Genomic DNA, 18095 nt, shown 5'->3' with positions numbered 1-18095 from the left:
TCCATTTTTAATTGGGTTGTTTGTTTTTTGATGTTGAGTGGTCTGGTTCTGTATATATTTTGGATATTAACCCCTTAGAAGATAGTAAATATTTCCTCCCATTGGATAGGTTGCCTTTTTATGCTGCCGAATGTTTCTTCTGCTCTGCAGAAGCTTTTTCTTTGTTTCTTTTTTCACGCGATCTTTAAAGGTTGCACTCCATTTACAAAGTATTGGCTATATTCCCTGTGTTGTACAGAACATCCTTGTAGCTGATCTTACACCCAGTAGTTTGTACCTTGCACCCACCCACCCCTGTATTGGACCCCCCCGCCCCCCATAACTACTAGTTTGTTCTTTATATCTCTGAGTTGCGGAAGCTTTTTAGTTTGATGTAATTCCACTTGTTTATTTTTGCTTTTGTTGCTTGTGCTTTTGGAATCATATCCAAAAAATCGTTGCCAAGACCCATATCAAGGAGCTTTTTCCCTAGAAGCACAGAAGTTTAAAATTTTGATGTAGTCCAATTTATCTATTTTTTCATTTGTTGCCTGTGCTTTTGGTATATCTAAGAAATCACTAACAAATTCAGTGTCATGACGCTTTCTCCCTGTATTTTCTTCTAAGAGTTTTCTAGTTTTATCTAGTATGTTTAGTCTTTGGTCCATTTTGAGTTGATTTTTGTACATGAAGGTAGGGGCCCAACCTCAGTCTCTTCTCAGAAACTTTTTGACAAGGATTTTCTGGTAGCCATTTGCCAACTGACTTGCTCCCTGAGAACCTAAAATAGAAAGGCTTCCGATCGATTGACCACAGACCCAGCTTTCTGAAGTCCCCACACACTCACCTGGTGTCCTCAGCCGTCCCTGTCCTGCCCGAGCTCTCAGCCCTGACCGTGTTCTCCCCGCTCCTTGGGCACAAAGACAGGACCTAACTTGGCAGGCCTGCGAGTCCTCCCCTGCCACACCCTCTCGGGCCCTCTGTCTGCGAGGCCTGTGCGTGGGCCCCCTGCTCCGTGTCCTGCCCCCCCACACACTCAGGCCCACACACTGCAGCTGGGGCTTCTCAGGGAGCAGCCAGGCTCAGGACCCTGAGGTCCTCGGAGAGGGGACCTCAGAGCCGCAGGCCGTGTCCATTCCGCCTCTGGCACCGCTGCCGGCCCTCCCCCTTCCCAGCTCCGATGCCCACAGTGTCCTCACATGGGGTGAGGTAGCGGGGGACCTGGATGTGGGGGACAGGGCGTGTGGTACAGCCTGGACCCTGCCCCATGGCACCTCCCGGCCCCCTGGACGGCCGACTCCTGGTGGCCTCGCCCATGCCGGCAGCCCTTGCTGGGCCTTTCCCCGAAGGGGTGCCGGGCTCTGGACCCGACCAGTCTAAGGACCGGGTCAGGCTCGGCACATCGCGCCCTCCCCTACTCCCTCCGTGTTTATCCCCATTCCCTGACCTTCCCGGCCACCACCTCTGTGCCCAGGACCCCCGCGTGTCTCTGCCAGTGCCCAGGAACCTCATGTGAACTGCTCATTTGTTTGAGTGCTTGTGAATTTGGTTTCGGTAGGACATGTCTATGCAGCAAACAATAACATCGTATCAGCTAAGTGTGTGGTGATATCGTACACTTTCACTGGGCCTTTATTATGGGCTGGGTACTTTTGAGATTCATAAGATTAACTCATTTAACCAATGAAACAACCCAAGGAGGTAGGGACTATTGTTCCTCTATTACATCTGAGGAAATGGAGAAACAAAATTAATCCAAAGCTGTAGAGGGAAGGAATGGAGAGAGGTTCCAGAGGCTCTGGTACTAGCCCGCAGTACACTAACTATCAGACTATTTTAGGAAGAATTTAAGGATTTTAGTGTCTTTTATGTGGAGCTAATATCTATATCAAGGCTCCTTCAGAAATGCCGTAATGGAGGCAGATGGAGCCCACAGTTTACGTCCTCCTCTCACTGACCTTGACCTCCTCACTCGGTCCCGTCCTCCTCTCACTGACCTTGACCTCTCCACTCGGTCCCGTCCTCCTCTCACTGACCTTGACCTCCCCACTCGGTCCCGTCCTCCTCTCGCTGACCTTGGCCTCCCCACTCGGTCCCGTCCTCCCCACACTGACCTTGGCCTCCCCACTCGGTCCCGTCCTCCCCACACTGACCTTGACCTGCTCACCCGGTCCCGGCCTCCCCACACTGACCTTGGCCTCCCCACTCGGTCCCGTCCTCCCCACACTGACCTTGGCCTCCCCACTCGGTCCCGTCCTCCCCACACTGACCTTGGCCTCCCCACTCGGTCCCGTCCTCCCCACACTGACCTTGGCCTCCCCACTCGGTCCCGTCCTCCCCACACTGACCTTGGCCTCCCCACTCGGTCCCGTCCTCCCCACACTGACCTTGGCCTCCCCACTCGGTCCCGTCCTCTTCTCACTGACCTTGGCCTCCCCACTCGGTCCCAGCCTCCCCACCTAGTTCACATCTCTCTCCCTTTTGCCCTAGACCTCGAGCCCCGGCACTTCTGGCGCTGGAGCCGCTTCGGGGACTACGTGCAGTGTGTCCTGGCCTTCAGCGGTGTGGCGGGCTGTGTCACCTACCTGTCCCTCGACTCGGCCCTCTTCGTGGAGAGCCTGGGCTTCCTGGCCGTGCTGACCGAGGCCATGCTGGGCGTGCCTCAGCTCTGCCGCAACCACCGCCACCGGTCCACGGAGGGCATGAGGTAGGGGCGCGGCGGGGACCCGGGCGCAAATCTGCTGCTTCACTTTCAGTTCTGCTGGGAAGCTGCCAGTTCAAGAGCAGTTTGGGGTTAGGACGCTGGTCTTCTGACCTCTTGATGTGCAAGCAGGCGTGTTCCTGTGCAACAGGTGAGGGGAAGCCGAGACCCTCCCGTGAAGCAGCTCACTGTTGGCCACGGACGGGAGGCGGGGTCCACAGATGTCTCCAGAAGGCAGAAGCTTCAAGCCCTTTAATGTAGGAAACGACGCGGCAGCTTCCTCCCCCTTAGCACCACCAAGAGCAGGTCTCAGGCACTCCCTGCCTCCCTCAGGCACAGTTCCATTTATGAGAACATCAAAAAGCATAAAATGCTTAGGAATTAACTTAACCAAGGAGGTGGAAGACCTGTACATTGAAAACTACGGTGAGATGGCCACCTCTCCCCTGTTTGGATGGTGACTGTCAGAAAAACAGAGAATAGCAAGTGTTGGTAAGGATGTGCAAAAATTGGAATTCTTGTGTTCCGTTGGTGGGAATGCAAAATGGTACAGCTGTTGTGGAAAGCAGTATGGCATTTCCTCAAAATATTAAAAATAGAATTACAATGTGACCCAGCAATTCTACTTCTGGGCATATAACCAAGAGAATTGAAAGCAGGGTCTTGAAGAGAGATTGTACACCCATGTTCATAACATAACAGCATTATTCATAACAGATAAAACATGGAAGCAACCCAAGTGTCCATCAGTGGATGAATAGATAAGCACAATGTGGTCTGTCCATACAATGGAATATTATTCAGTCTTAACAGGAAGGAAATTCTGACACAGGCTACTTCATGGAATCTTGAGGACATGATGCTCAGTGAGATAAGCCAGTCACAACAGGAAAAATACTGTATGGTTCCACTTATATGAGGGACTTAGGGTCATCGAATTCATAGACAGAAAGTAGAATGGTGGTTGCCAGGGGCTAGGAAGAGGGGAGAATGGGGAGTTACTGTTTAATGAGTATTTATCTGTAGTGTTTTTGAGTGGGTATCTCTTTGTATAGATTTTTTTAGTGAAGCGTAGAAACTTTACCTCCCTTTATGATATTTTTAATGTAGTATATTTTATATACATAATGTTTCCCTCCACTTAAAATTTTCTTAAATACTTCCTCTATTCATATTTAGAACCACATCAGATAATAATATAATTTTTGCTTCAATCGACATAATGCACAAAACTGAAGAGGAATAGGAATGTCTATTGTGTTTACCCTTATTTTTGCTTATGATATTCTTTCTTCCTTCCTGCTATTCCAAGATTCCTTCTTTTCTTGTTTTTGTTTTTGTTTTTTTTCCTGTTTTGAGAAACTCCTGTAACTAGCCTTTAAGGGTATTTCAGGTGGTGGCAGATTTTTTTACTTTTCCTTCACCTGAGAGTGTCTTGATATCCCTTTCATCTCTGAAGGATATTTTTGCTGATACAGAATTCTAGGTTGATAGTTCATTTCTTTTAGCCCTTGAAAAATGTGCCACTTCCTTCTGGCCTCTGTGGCTTCTGATGAGAAACTCACTGTGATTTTTGTTTTCCCCTATAAGTAAGGTGTTATTTTGGTCTAGCTGCTTTTGAGATTTTTTTTTTTTTTGTCTTTAGTTTTCAGAAGTTTGACTGTGACGTGTGTCTTGGTGTGGATCTGTCCTGTTTGGGATTCACTCAGCTTCTTGAATCCCTACGGTTGTATTTCCTGCTAATTTGGGGAAGTTTTCAGCTGTTATGTCTTTGAGTACTTTTTCAGTCCTGCCCTTTACCCCTCTTCTCTAGGACTCTGATGATGTGGAATGTTAGGTCATTTGCTATAATTCTTCTGTTAAGATCATTTCTTTTTTTGTTATGATTCACTGGTTCTTTCCAGTGTTCCAGCCACTGTGCTCTGAGAGCCCATTCACTTTGGTTATTCCTTTTGGTTATTGTATTTTTCAATACAGTAAAACTTACATTTGGTTCTTCTTTACATATGTTTCTTTTGTGAAGCTTTTTGTTTCTTTGCTGAGACTCTCTTTTCATTTGTTTCAAGCATATTCATAATTGCTCACTGAAGCAGTTTTAAAGTGGCTGTTTGAAAATCTTTGCTTTTTCTCACAGTTTTGGCATCTAAACACTGTCTTTTTTTAATTCTGTTTGAGATCTTCCTGGTTCTTGATATGACAGATGATTTCCAGTTTAAACCTGGACATTTCTATTTTATTTATAAGACTCTGGGTCTTACTTAGACCTTTGGTTTTAGCTGGCTTTCTTGACACTCCCCTGGCGGTGGGATTGGGACGCCTGGCAGGAGTAAAAGTCTAGGATTTCCACCCTCCTCTGCTATCACAGGTGGTGGTGGGGCTGCCTTTTTTTCTGTTCTGTTTGTCTGGAGTAGAGCAGTTATTGGCTAAAAGTTGCCTCTTTTGCCAGGCTGCGCCCTTCCTGGTCTTTTGCACAGAGAGCAGCCTCTTCTTGGGGCCTTTTGGCATTTCCTGCTTCTCCAGCTCCAAGTCTGGGGTTCCTGTGGCCTTCTCCCCACCTTTGAGAGTCTGGTGTTTCTGTGTAATGTCCAGGGTGTATAGGGGAGGAACAGGGAGACGATTCTGTCTTCCAAGAAGCTGAAGTTTGTGTCACACCTGATTTTAACTAACCCTTTGTTTTTGTGTGCGATACTCTTATCTTGGGTACGGGACACATGACTGCAGCTGTCTTTTAGGCTGACCTTCTAAACCTCCTTTTATTTGACCACTGTCTCCATGTTTCTCTGGAAACATCCTTGCCATCTGATAGTGATGTGCTGTTTTAATTTGCCCAGCTCATCTACTTGACTGACGGCCTTGAAGGCAAGGACTGTATCCCGTTTATTTCTTTCCCCAGCATCTGACAACGTGCTTGGAAAATTACAGCAGTTCAGTTCAGTAAATATTTATTGAATGAACTCATGAAGGACTAAAATAGTCGATTCTCTAAATCACTTTTGGGAAATAGGAGAACACTTGGGGAAGCAGGTATGAATGTGGAAGATTTACCAGTGTGGGTACCTAGCTGATCGGGCTAATTCTTGGAGAATTTGTGCACAACAACGAAAGGTGCAGAAGGCCCCAGTGGGAACTGTGTCCCTGGTGGGGCTGCAGTGGCTCATCCAGCAAAGGCGGTGTTGGAAAGACGCCAGGCCGGACCATGGAGGTCTGTGCTGCTCTGCAGAAGTGCAGCCGTGGGCGTGGCCGTCCCACTTAGGTCTCGGGGTGACCTCGGGAGTGACAGGATGTGCAGAAGGCCCTGGCACCTGGGGCGTCTGACCTGAAAAGAGGAAGCCCGGGGAACTGTGTGAGGGCCGGGTGGAGCACATGCTCCTGAGATTCTGACTTCAGGGCGTAAAGGATGCATGTGGTCGTCAGCCTTTGGTGACCGCAGCCCCTCTCCCCCAGGGCCCCTCCCCCCCACAGACCACCCGCCTGCCCGGTGGCACTGGGTAAAGGAGACAGAAGGCAAAGGCGGAAGGGAAGGGAAGGAGACTGCGGTCAGTGCCGTGAGCAGGTCTGGCGAGAAGGCCCGGCCGCGCGGGGACGAAGACCCGCTCCACGCCAACCGGCAGGGCCCGAACAGGGCCTGGAGCCAGCGGAGGGGGCCAGTCTGTGTCACGGACACGGGCCGCTAATTCAATCAGCTTGGAGCGCGGGGTCCTCTCAGGAGCCCACTTATCCTTGTTAAGAAGACTAACCTAATCGTGGCCCCTGCCGGCTCGGAGACGGGCTCTGGGTGGAGGTGTAATTAGGTTAGGGGCCTGTTCAGTGTTGCTGTCGTGTCCACTGAGCCGCAGGCTGCCCAGGCAGGGCTCCGTGGGTGGGTCTGCAGGGCCGGGCCGCTGGGGGCCAGCTGGGCCGTGAGCCGAGATCCTGCCCTCTGCACCTGGTGTGGGGGGGGGGGGCGGGCCCTGCAGGTGACCGGAGGGATGGGAGGGTCACAGGTTCTCTGCTCAGCTGGAGTTAACAAAGAGGTGACCCTGCTCTGTGTGTATTTAAAGGGCCAACACCCTTTTTCTTAGCGGTGAGCACAGACCGAGTGCTGGGAGAGAGAGTGAGTGCAGGGCTGGAGCCTGGTTACAGTTTTGTTTCCTGTAAAATCTGTGCTTCTTCGAAGAAGCCTGTGTAAGCGAAACTCTAAGGTAAAGGAATTTTCACGCAGTGATGGATTAAACCTGAAGCAGGTGTGTAAACAGTGCAACGCCGGCGTCGGCTTCTCCCAGCCCAGCTCACGGGCACCCGGGCCTCCGCATGTCCCTCTGCTGGGTCTTCCCTCAACCCCACCCCCGTCTCTGCTCCATCCCTGCCAAGGTCCGTCTGTCTTGGTTGTCACTTTGGCCCCAGGGCGGGGGCCTTCTTTCCTTGCTCAGTGAAGTGTCCCCAGCACCCAGAACAGCTTGGCTGTCAAAGGTCAATAAATCCGACTCCACGATCCTGAAAATGAGACTCCTAGGTGTCCCTGTGCAGGCCGGGCTGGTCTGACCTGCGCCTGACCCTTCCCTCGCCCCCAGGGCCAGCACGATGCCACCCGTGTGTTCAGGGAGTCTGGATGCCTGCTGGAGCCTGAGCCGTGGCGAGCATGGTTCCCCACCCCCCCCCGCCCCAGGAGCGTCCAGCCCGTCACGTTGTAGCCTGATTCCTATGGGGCGGGTCTCGGGCTCCTGGGCGGAGCGAGGAGGGTGGGGCCTTGAGGGAAGCTCCCCTCCCGCCTTCCACATCCCAGCCTGGAAGAGAGAGGCTGGGGCTCCCTGTGTGCGCTTAGCGGGGTCGGTTCAGCCTGGGTTCAGCCCAGAACTTGCCCTGGCACGGGACCCCCCGGCCGGCTGCGTGGTCAGCCCCCCTCGGCATGGACACAGGAGCCTTCTGAGGTTGGCTCCTCCCGTCCCAAGCAGAGGACCAGAGGCCTCCCTCCCTCTCCTGCACCCAGGCCTGGACTCAGGACTTGGTGTCAGGGCTGCCTCTGCCCCTCGTCCCCACTTCCCAGCAGCCGCTCTGCGTGGCCTGACCCAGCATCCTCAGGCATCCATCCAGGGAGCCCGCCGGGAGGGCTGCTTCATCCCCCGACCTTCTCTATGATGGAGAAGCCCTGGACCCACTGGGATTTGGGATTCTCAAAGCCCTGTGGTCAAGGCCACCACAGATCTGCTGCGGGACACTCAGCCTCAACTTGCTTCAGACAGAAGACCGTCAGGAGGTGTAAGAAGGGAAGGGGCTGTGAGGTCCTATTCGAGGACCAACTTCGTCTCCTGCGGACCTGCTTGGAAGGGCCTACCCGTGGACGCGTTCAGAGGGTGTGAGCCCACGCACACAGGTGTGTGCACACTCACACACGCAACTCACACACGTGTGCACACGCACACACTCCCACACTCCCAAACGCAGATTCTCAAACATGCACACACAGACCACATGCACATATGTCACACACACACATGCACACACATTTTCACACACGTACATTTCTTGGAGGAAATGCAAGAGATACTTGATGATTTCCCTTTACAAAATGTTAAGTGACTGTTGCTTCTGAACCAGTGATAGAAAGTGCTGCAGCTTTTGACTCATGTTACTAATTAGTGCAGCGGCCCTAAGAGGCCGACTGTGCGTGAAGTTCCTCCTCCTTCCTCCGCGTTTTGCCGGATCGGAAGATGTTCCCCAACAAGTAATTACTGGAGAGCCTGGGGGTGGCTGGGATGGGAAGAGGAGGCCAGCGTGGGGAAAACCAGCCGTGGAACCGGTTACGATCGAGGAGAGGGAGGGGCAGGCGGGAAGCCCGGGGACGAGCAGGGGCCGCGAGAGGAGGTCGCGTGTGCGCGCGTGCGTGTGTGTGTGTGCAGGTGCATGTGCGTGTGTGTGTGTGGCCGCCGTGGTGTGGGGATGCCGAGGCCCAGCAGCCCGCCCGCTGCCTTGTCCCAGCGGGGACACTTCCTGCCTTGACAGGCAGCGTCCGGGAAGTGTCCACCTGCTCCGGCTCCGGCGTTGCCCTTGAACCTGGAGCGGGGCGCCTGGAGCCTTGGCTGCTCGGGAATCAGGGCGGCGTCTCCCCCGGGGGCCACACGTATGTCACTTCTCAGCCCCCTACTCATCTTCCTCTGTCGTCCTTGACACGTAATAAGCCCATGGTGGTGTGAATAGAGAATGCCATGCATGATGCACGTGGTAACAGCGCACGTGTGGGCTCCCACACGTGCTTCTCCGCCACAGTACACACGCGCACACGCCACACACCCCTGCACATGTGCGCACACGCCACACCCAGGGTCCAGTCGATGGACGAGGAGGGCTGGAATTAAAATTCAGCAAAAGCCCTGGAACTTTAAAAAAAAAAAAAACTTCATTGAGATGTAACCTATCACACCATCGCCATTTAAAGTACACAATTCAGTGGATTTTAGGACTTTTCACAGAGTTGTGCAGCCATCACCACAATCTAATTTTAGGACATTTTCGTCACCCAGAAAGCAGTCTCATACCCATTAGTACTCCCCATTTCCCCCACCCTCGCTGCCAGGCCTGGGCAACCACTGGTCTGCTTTCTGTCTCTGCAGCTCTTGTCTGCTCTGGGCACGTCATGTAAATGGAATCAGACGATACGAGGTCCTTTGCTGCTTTCACTCTGCATAAGGTTCCCAAGGTCCGTCCACGTACAATCTGTCAGCGTCCGTCTTTTCTAAGGTTGAATAGTATTTCAGTGTATGGCCAGATCGAGTTTTGTTTATTTCTTCTTCAGCTGGTAGACATTTGGGTTCGCCGTCTTTCTGGCTGTTGTGAACAGCGCTTCTGTGAACATTTGTGTACCAGTTTCTGTGTGGACATACGTTTTCCTTTGTCTTGGAATACACCTAGCAGTGGAATTGCTGAGTTGGTGGCTGCACCATTTGCCGTTCCCACCAGGGGTGTTCGGGGGTTCTGGCTTTTCCACACCCTCACCAGCGCTTGTTACCATCTGACCTCTTGATTGTAGCCATCCTCGTGGGTGTGAAGTGGGATCTCCTGTGGCTTTGATTTGCGTCTCTCTGGTGACTAATGACATCAAACACCTTTTCCTGTGATTATTGGCCATTTGTGCGTCTTCTTTAGAGAAAGGTCTGTCCAGATTCTTTGCCCATTTAAAAATTTGGTTATTTGTCTTTTATTATTGAGTTGTAGAGATCTTTAACTGTTCTTACCAGATATGTGATTTGCAAATATCTTCTCCCATTGTATGCTGTCTTTTCACACTGCAGCACAAAAGATTTGACTTTGATGAAGTCCAATGTATCTTTTAAAAAAATTGCTATGCTTTGGATGTCACACCCAAGAAACCATTGTTTCTTGTGACCCACGGTCACAAAGACCTACTCCTGTGGGATGTTTTCCGGGTAGGGTTTGAATTTCAGGGAGCTCTGGAGAGGCGGACAGGAGGGTAGGTGTGGGCCGGGAGGTGGGAATGAGGCGCGGCCGGGGAGGTGTGTGGGCTGCTGGCGGGGCCGGGGTAGGCGCAGGGGTGAGGCTCTCACCTCGCGGCCCCTGGCTGGGCGGAGGCTTTCTGGACGGCCGGATGGGGCGAGGATGAGGTGAGAGGTATTTTAGGCATAGTCATCTGCCTGCTCACTTTGGGAGGAAAAATGCTGGAGCCAAGATGAGGTAACGGGAGCCCGGATTAAAATAGCAGGAGGGCGGGGAGGGCCAGGCACTTGAGGCAGCAGCTGGGGTGGGGACCAGTGTGAGGAGGGACCTAGAGAAAGGAATCCAGCTTCCAGGCGCCCCCTGAGCTGGAGGAATGCAGCCTGGGGACAGTCTCCCCTCCCACCCAGACCGGCTTCTGCAAGGTTCTTTGAGCCCTGCGCCCCCGGCATCATCGCAGCCCTGGGCCGGCTGAGCCCTCGCTCGAGGAGGGGTCTTCCTGGAGACCCAGCCGTGCGCAGCAGGCGAGTTCCAGATGTGGTGTCCACGAGGACGTCCCTGGCCTGCTGGCCGGTGGTAGCCAAGCCTTGGGGCTCGCCCCGCCCGATGGCTGTTGAGGGTAAAGGATGACCTAACACCCGTGTGGGGAGAATGGGCCTGGGCTCGGCACACGTCCACAGGGCACCCCAGGGTCTGGGGTGACCAGAGGGTGCGAGGCACGAGCTTGTATGTCCAGAGCGCCCTGCACGAGGGCTCACATCGCTCAGGCTGGCACTGGTCTTCTGCTCAGACGGGCCGGGAGCAGCTTGATTAATATTTGCCCCGAGCCCTCGACACGTGGGGCTGGTGGTGGGGCCTGGCGGATTCCTGCCCCCGGGGCAAGAGCCGACTGCGGGGCCGGGGCCGGGGAGGCGCCTGGGCAGCTAAAAATGTTCGTGTGCGTCAGGCAGGGCCCAGCTCTTTGCGATGACCTCAGGTCTCCACTTGCCGGGGTGAAGGTGCACCTGTGCCTTCAGGGCCCAGAGGGACACCAGCCCAGGACAGGCTCCAGCTGTGCCTCCTGCCGCCCCCTCCCCAGCCCTTCCCACAGTGCGAGGCACTCGCTGTGTGCCCTTGGGCGAGCCACCCGACTTCCCTGTGTCTCAGCTTCTCCTCCATGACAGGGGCCGCACAGGCCACCCCGTGTTGTTTGTTTTTGGAGGGAGGGTCTTTGGGTCTCCTGTTAAGTTCGGGTATCTCTGGGGGAGACTGTGCCTCAGCTCCCAATTCTGTAAAATGGAACTAGACTCATTTATGACTCGTTGGTTCTCTTCCTGTCTTTACGGCCTTTTGCAGAAAGAGCGGTTGCTTGTCGGAGCTTCTCCTTGAAATGCTTGCTCTGTGGGTGTGGGTTTTCCTTTGAAATGGAAGTGCTCCGAGCTGTGGAAAGCTGTGGGCAGCCTCGCTGGCAGGCCGGGCATGTCTGTAGCTCGGATGGGTGGATCTTGGCTCCGGTCTGCCCAGGTGCCCGCAGCCTCCTGGTGCCCAGTCCCCGGCGCACACCGCTCCCGCCACAGCTGTCGCTCTGGTGCGTTTCTCCACCGTGTCGTGTGCATCTCCCGCCCGGCCTCTGCAATCCCCCCGGGGTTCCACGTGTGCAGGTTGACCCGCGTCGCCGTGGGCGGCCCCTGTCCAGTCCCCTGTGTCCCTGGGCCGTGATGCAGAGTCACCTACAGGCCATTTGTCACACTGCTACTTCACTCTAAAATTCCGAGTTGGTGCACCAGAGCAGGACAGAATTCAGACGGAGAGAGAGGCACAACTTTGCGGCGACAGATGCCACGTAGAAGAGATGACAGCAACGAGGCATTCTCCCTGCTGCTCCTCAGCCGTTGTCCAGGGTCTACTAGGTCAGGTGCCCACAGGGACCAGTCAGCGAAGGCCAGCAGAACTCGGGACGGGGCACAGGGTGGCCAGTGATGGAAATGCTACTAATCTCAGATCTTTTCCGTGAAGGGCCCGTCTTTCCCCTTGGGTGCAGCTACAAATCTGGACGGGACGGACAGAGCAGCCTGGGTGCTGGAGCAGGCGGATTGCGGGGAGGAAGTATGAATGACATGAGGTGTTTTGTTTTTTCACATCTGCCAGCCTGGGACTCCAGCACAGCCCCAAGTCCGGAACGGTGTGCTGGGTAGAAAGCTCCGAGAGAAGCCGCTCTGCCTGGTCTGAGGAGCAGGAAGGGCTCTCCTCCAGGACCTGTGGGGCAGACCACCACCCAAGTCCCAGCCTGGCCACCGAGGGCTGCCCACACAGTGCAGATACGAATAGTGCCGCAGTGGTTTTGAAAACTGAACTGAAATTGAGCCGTAGCCCCTGAAAACCAGCCAGAACTTGCAGCTTGAACTTAACCGTGTCAGTTCCCTGGTAGACGATAAAAAACGACATTCTCCACAGGATTGAAGCAAGACAGAGTCTCCTTACATAATGTTAAAAACGTCTAGGATATAAACCAAAATTACTCACCATGAAGAGTAGGAAAATGTCAACAACTCTCAAAAGAAAAGACAATCAACAGACAACAAAGAATCGAAAGACAGTCAGCTAAGGTGACACAGATACTGGAATTATCCGATTTTGAAGTCACTAGTATAACTGAGCTCTAAGGAGCAATAGCAGACACTCTTGAAATGAACGCAAAGACAGACCATCTCAGGAGAGAAATAAAAGCTCTAAGAAAAGCCAACTAGAAAACTTTAAATTGAAAAATACAGTAGCTAAATAAAAACTATACTTCAGTAGTAGTTCAGTAGTAGAATGGTGATGACAGAGGACGAATTAATGAACTTGAAGATCAATATAAGTCACCCATTCTGAACAACAGAAAAAAAATCGGGGGAAAAAAAGAGAATAGACTCAGGGACAGCACCATGAAATCTAACATTTGTGTCACCTGAGACCACAGGAGAGGGGAAAGAGTGGCGCAGAAAAGAATGTTGAAGAAATAATGGCTGAAAACTTCCCAAATTTGATGCAAGATCAACGTACAGATTTAAGATATTCAGCAAGTCCCAAACGTGCATTACACCACAAACTGCTAAAAACCAAAGTCAAATAAATGTTGAAAGCCAGAGAAAAAGGACTGATGATATATAATAACCTGGATTTTTAAACGCAGAGTTAGTTATCAGCTAATTAAAAACAAAAGTCTTTAAACGCCATGTGAGTCAACATGACAGGCCAAGTGAGACGCACTGGGCTGTTGAGACGGGTGGGCCGGCTGCGGGGTCGACGGGAACCAGCCTTCTGGGCCTCCCCGAGCCCTGAGTCATTCTCCTGATTGAGGACCATGGAAGCCTCCAGCCGCCGTGGGCGCAGGTCAGGGGGCCTCCCCGAGCCCTGAGTCATTCTCCTGATTGAGGACCATGGAAGCCTCCAGCCGCTGTGGGTGCAGGTCAGGGGAGCTGTCCCCTTCCTGTCCCGGTTCTGCGCGGTCGGGCTGACCCTCCGGTGGGCAGAGCAGGGGACGTGGACATCCCTGCACTGGGCCACGGGCTCCTCGCCTGGTTTTACTGATAAGAGCTGACCTGGGGTCGGAGGCCTCCCAGCTCTGGGGTGAACCAGGGCCACCTCAGGGGCGCAAAGTGCCTGCCCTGCCTGTGGCACAGACGGCTCCCAGCCTGGTGTCATCCTGTCCCTGAGGGTCCTCACCTCTTCCCTGTGACAGGCAGCCCCCCCCCCTCAAACCGTGGTCTGGCTTAGTGAGCCATGTAGTGTGCGCCTGCTGTGGAAGTGGGTCTGATTTAAACACTTTATGCAGGAAAACACGATGGTGCTGATGCTTGTTACCTGGCAAGCCAGGCATTAGATGCTGTGTGTGGAGAGGTGTGTGCAGGCGTGAGCGATAGATGACACGGGGCCGCTCTGTGCCACACAGACCGATCTGAGACTTTGGGAGTGGCACCAATGACCAGGAATGGAATCGCCCTCAGGCCGTCTTTTGAGTGAGGGGCCTGGCCGGGAGGTGATTCCCGGGAGAAGCCTGCATCATCACCCTGCTTTGCCCGGCAGCCTCTGGTTTCCTTCTCAGCACCCCTGGGTGCAGGTGTGTGGGGCAGAGGGCCGCCCCTCCCAGGCCAGTTCTCGTGCTGCAGGGTCAGCCTGTGGGACGCGGCGTGAGGAGGTGGCGGTCTTCCCTCTCCCGTCTGAGGCCACAGCATGTCTCCCGAGGGACACACACCTGATGTGCCTGCAGCCAGGAAGGATGGGACGTTTGTGAGGCCGTGTGGGCTCGGCCCCTCCCCTGCTCTGGAGAGCGGAGGCTGGTCCTGCCGAAGGGCCTTCCTGTCCCTGCAGCCGTGCACACGGTGGCTTCACGGCCAGGACGGGAGGGTGGGCCAAGGCCTGGCATGTCCCCCTGACCCCTGGGCTATGTCCCCTGGCCCCTGGATTATGACCCTTGACCACTGGGTTATGTCCCCTGGCCCCTAGATTTTGGCCCCTGACCCCTGGATTATATCCCCCGACCCCAGGGTTGTGACCCCTGAACCATGCTCTGTGAGCCCTGACCCCAGGGTTGTGACCCCTGAACCATGCATGCTCTGTGAGCCCTGACCCCAGGGTTGTGACCCCTGAACCATGGTCTGTGAGCCCTGACCACCGTTTCTCTCTCCACAGCATCAAGATGGTCCTCATGTGGACGAGTGGCGACACCTTCAAGACGGCCTACTTCCTGCTGAACGGCGCGCCCCTGCAGTTCTCAGTGTGCGGGCTGCTGCAGGTGCTGGTGGACCTGGCCATCCTGGGGCAGGCCTACGTGTTCACCCGCCATCCCCTAAAGCCGGCCCCCCACGCGGCGCATCCCGCCAGCGCCAAGGCCCTCTGAGGCAGCCGGGAGGATGAGGATGCGGGACCACGGGCCGTGGGCTCTGGCCCGGCCACCTGTCCTCCCTGAGTGGGGCAGGTGGGTGCTGCGGCCCCGAGACAGGGTCCCAGCCACTGGGGTCTTGCTCAGCTTCTGTGGCTCTCGGGGGGGGGTGATGGGGGCCTGGGTGCCGACGTTGTGCTCTGTTACCCAGGACTCGTGTGAGCAGGTTTTCCCCCCAGGCTGGGCGCCTGCTGTTCTCGAGGTGACGGAAAAGCAGGTCTCCTCTCCCACTCTGGCTCAAAATACTGCTGGCTGGAGCCTGGGTCATGTTCATATACCAGGAGGAGGCCACCCTGGGCCCCGCAGGACCGAGGACCTCAGGAAACCTCCACATCTCAGCCCCCGTGGCCTTGACGTGGCTGATGGGGCCGAGGGGGCCTGCAGCTGGGCTGGGGAGCCCCAAGATGGGTGAGACGGGGGGCAGCAGTGAGAAACGGCACCAGGAGAGCCCGGATCCCAGCCCACGGAGTCCGCAGCCTCAGATTGGTGACTGTGGGTGACTCACGGCAGTGTCAGGCCCGGGACACGTGGGGATGAGGTACCGAAGCATCACAGGGCTCTGGTTGCGAAACCCTAGGTAGGTACCTTTCCAGGGCCCCCAGCGGCCTTGCTGCTCTGCCGGCCCCTCCTGGGCGGGCTGCTGTGGACCCACCGTCTCCAGCCGGGCTCCAGCCAGTGTGAGCCCCGGGGTGTTGGGAGCGGGGCCTGGGTTCTCTGTGGGTGCTGGGGGCACGGCAGGTGCCGCAGCCCCCAGGGCCGCCTGGGAAGGCCGAGGGCCCGGGCCTGGGGCCGGGCAGACCCACTGGCTATCCCCACAGAGGGCTACCGCACCGGCATCCCTTTCCTCTGGGAATCGTGTGCTTGCAGATACGGCCTTAGGTGTCTGTCTTCCAGGCTTGGAGATGCCTGTGGGTCAGGGCAGGGGACAGCAAGGCAGGTGTCCCCATGCTGTGCAGGGCATCCCTGCCGCCCCCCTCCTCCTGTGCAGCCCTCCGCATCCGCTGTGCCTGGTGGTGGTGGGGCTGCTGGTCTGGCATTGGTCCCCCTTTGGTTTACACAAGCATCTCAGCCGTGCCCAGCGGCCCTGCTCCAACTCCAGGCCCCGCAGGGCAAGTGTTTAGATGCTTCCACACGGCTCCCGCAGGCGCTTTCCCTTCCCCCAGGCAGAGGGGTGGCTCTGTAGTGTCCACGGTCCTGGGGCTGGTGCCAAAGCTGCAGCATCTGCCGTGGCCAGTGGAAGGCGTGTGGAGCCGTTTCCTCCTCCTGAGTTTTCCTCAAAAACTCCTGAATGTTTGAGGATCCTGCTTAGTTCTCTGGCCTGCAAGATGCTTTGAAAACGTTTATTTTTAAAAAAAATGAAAGGAGATGTCTGTAGCAGTCATTGCCTCCAAATTAAAACATTACCGGTTGCAGGGGTGACTTACATGCCATGTGTGGGAGCACTGGTGATTCTGTCAGGGTGGCTTTAATTCAATAAACTGCTCGCGGATCCAGTGTGGCCTTGTGAGTGGAGTCGGAGTGGGGGGTCCAGGGCAGAGTAAAGGACCGGTCTCGTCCTCATTCACCTCAGGGGACCCCAGGGAAGGGCTGGGCCAGCGTCTCCTCCTCGGGGGACAGTTCCGGCCCCTGTGAGACCGGGGCTGCTCCCTCAGGCCCGCGGGGACAGTGACCGCCCTGCGCCGGCAGGGCCAGGCGGGGCGAGGTGGTGGCGCCCGGGTCTCCGCCAGTCGCACAGTTCCCTTAACGACGGGATGTCTCAGAAGGTTGGGGAGTGTCTCCTTTAAAGGCCAAAAGAAGTGTTTCAAGGAAAACCGGTAATTCTGTATAGCAAGTAGGGTTGGATCCGTTTGTACCGAGCATTTTTTTTTTTTCTTCACGGAGAGTATTTATGCTGAGGGCAAGACCAAAAAAATCAACAAAGTCAAAATACAGGGAAGCGATATATTTTAAACTTTTTGATGAGTCAGTCACCCCAGCCTGTAGCGCTGGCCTCGGAGAGTCTGAGTGAGCTGATCAAAGGTGGTGACATCCGACGTGGCCGCCCCCGGCAGCAGGGAGCCTCGGTGTGGACCCTGGAGCCCGTGTACTGAATCACGCAGGACAGGGGTCCTGCTCTGGGGGGGTGGATTTTTGTTTTCCTTCTGATAATGTGTTAATTGAAAATAACTATTTTAATTAAAAAATTAAGGCCGTAAGTTCAAATAATAGTAAAAAACCAAAAAGATATATGAAGGTGCCTTTTGGGGACTTCACTAATGAGCCAAGAAACGGCACTGAAAAGGCTCCTGTGTTCCTCTGAGGAGCGAGCCCTAGAGCTGCCCTTCAGAGACAGAGCAGGGTCACGAGCCCAGCTGCTGCCCCGGCCAAGAGAGCTCTGAACCCCGAACTCTGGGCACAGCCAGCCACCGGGGAAAGGGCAGACGTTTTTAATAGCCCCCCGAGAAGTGGGGCTGCTAGTGAAAAAAAATACATGAAGGTCACTTTTTCCCCAAAACCCTAAATGTCCTATTTTTTTATAGCTCTTCCTCTCAACAAGGATAGCATTTTGGAAATGGGAACAACATGGTGCTTCTGCCCCAGCTCCTGGGGTGCGTGAGAAAGTTCCCCTCATTCAGTTGAGCTTCTGAAAGCCTAGAGCAGATAAAGAGCTGCAAACGGTGCCGGCACCCTGCCCACAGCTCTCGAGCTGCCCTCGCCACCCCAGCCCTGGTATCCAGCCGGCCAAGAAGAAACTCTGCGTGCGTGCGTGCGTGTGTGTGTGCCCGCGCGTGCGCGCGCGCGCGGGGGGGATGCATTTTGCCCGAAGATAAGGGGTACAGGACTTGGGGCTATCATCGTGGAAGCAAATATGGGGGTTTCCAACCCTCAACATTGAACAGTGGAGGACGTTCAGCCCCGGGGCTGCCCTGTTCGGTCTGAGTGGCGCACGCGGGTCAGCTGGGGGTGGGGGAGGGCCTGTCGGGCCCAAGGGAAGCCGCGTAGCTGTGCAGAAAGCAGCCCTGAGGGGAAGGGGAGTGTTGGCTGATTCCTGGAGTGTCACAGACACAAGTCACCCCCCCCCCCTTAAACGCTTCACAGACGTTTTGG

The 18095-nt window shown here is 54.9% G+C and overlaps 1 protein-coding gene across 3 annotated transcripts in view; it reads left to right on the top strand.

Moving 5' to 3' along the window:
- SLC66A2 (solute carrier family 66 member 2) overlaps positions 1 to 16502 on the top strand; it is a 48100-nt gene extending 31598 nt beyond the window's left edge. For 2 of the 3 annotated variants that reach the window (XM_068563531.1, XM_068563530.1), the window contains 2 exons: positions 2470 to 2686; positions 14759 to 16502. In XM_068563531.1, coding sequence (XP_068419632.1) covers positions 2470 to 2686; positions 14759 to 14966 — 425 coding nt within the window. In that variant the 3' untranslated portion in view covers positions 14967 to 16502. The remainder of the gene's footprint in view (positions 1 to 2469; positions 2687 to 14758) is intronic. The other variant, XM_068563532.1, reaches the window with a different exon arrangement.
- Positions 16503 to 18095: the final 1593 nt, after the last annotated feature.

Source organism: Eschrichtius robustus, chromosome 14 (assembly GCF_028021215.1).
Source record: "Eschrichtius robustus isolate mEscRob2 chromosome 14, mEscRob2.pri, whole genome shotgun sequence".
Lineage (NCBI taxonomy): Eukaryota > Metazoa > Chordata > Mammalia > Artiodactyla > Eschrichtiidae > Eschrichtius > Eschrichtius robustus.
This window is presented reverse-complemented; position numbering and strand designations above follow the sequence as displayed.